The sequence below is a fragment of the Crocuta crocuta genome, unplaced genomic scaffold (assembly GCF_008692635.1).
Source record: "Crocuta crocuta isolate KB4526 unplaced genomic scaffold, BGI_CrCroc_1.0 scaffold10, whole genome shotgun sequence".
Classification (NCBI taxonomy): domain Eukaryota; kingdom Metazoa; phylum Chordata; class Mammalia; order Carnivora; family Hyaenidae; genus Crocuta; species Crocuta crocuta.
Window position 1 is genome coordinate 102,690 of NW_027527551.1, and position 238 is coordinate 102,927.

General features: G+C 66.0%; 1 protein-coding gene across 1 annotated transcript in view; it reads left to right on the top strand.

Annotated features, from left to right (window-relative positions):
* Window positions 1-238, top strand: part of GPR137C (G protein-coupled receptor 137C) — a 63,774-nt gene that overhangs the window by 220 nt on the left and 63,316 nt on the right. The window contains 1 exon segment of the mRNA XM_077768101.1: window positions 1-216. This exon segment is cut by the window's left edge and continues 159 nt beyond it. Within this exon segment, the coding sequence (XP_077624227.1) occupies window positions 1-216 (216 nt within the window).

Consider the following 238-nt stretch of genomic DNA (forward strand, 5'->3'; position numbering starts at 1 on the left):
CGGCTGCTGAGTTCCCAGAGCCTCTGCCTCTTCCTCTGTCTCCTGTGGGCAGCGCTCAGGACCACCCTCTTCTCCGCCGCCTTCTCGCTCAGCGGCTCCCTGCCCCTGCTCCGGCCGCCCGCTCACCTGCACTTCTTCCCCCACTGGCTGCTCTACTGCTTCCCCTCCTGTCTCCAGTTCTCCACGCTCTGTCTCCTCAACCTGTACCTGGCGGAGGTAAGGCGGGAGGACCGGCATG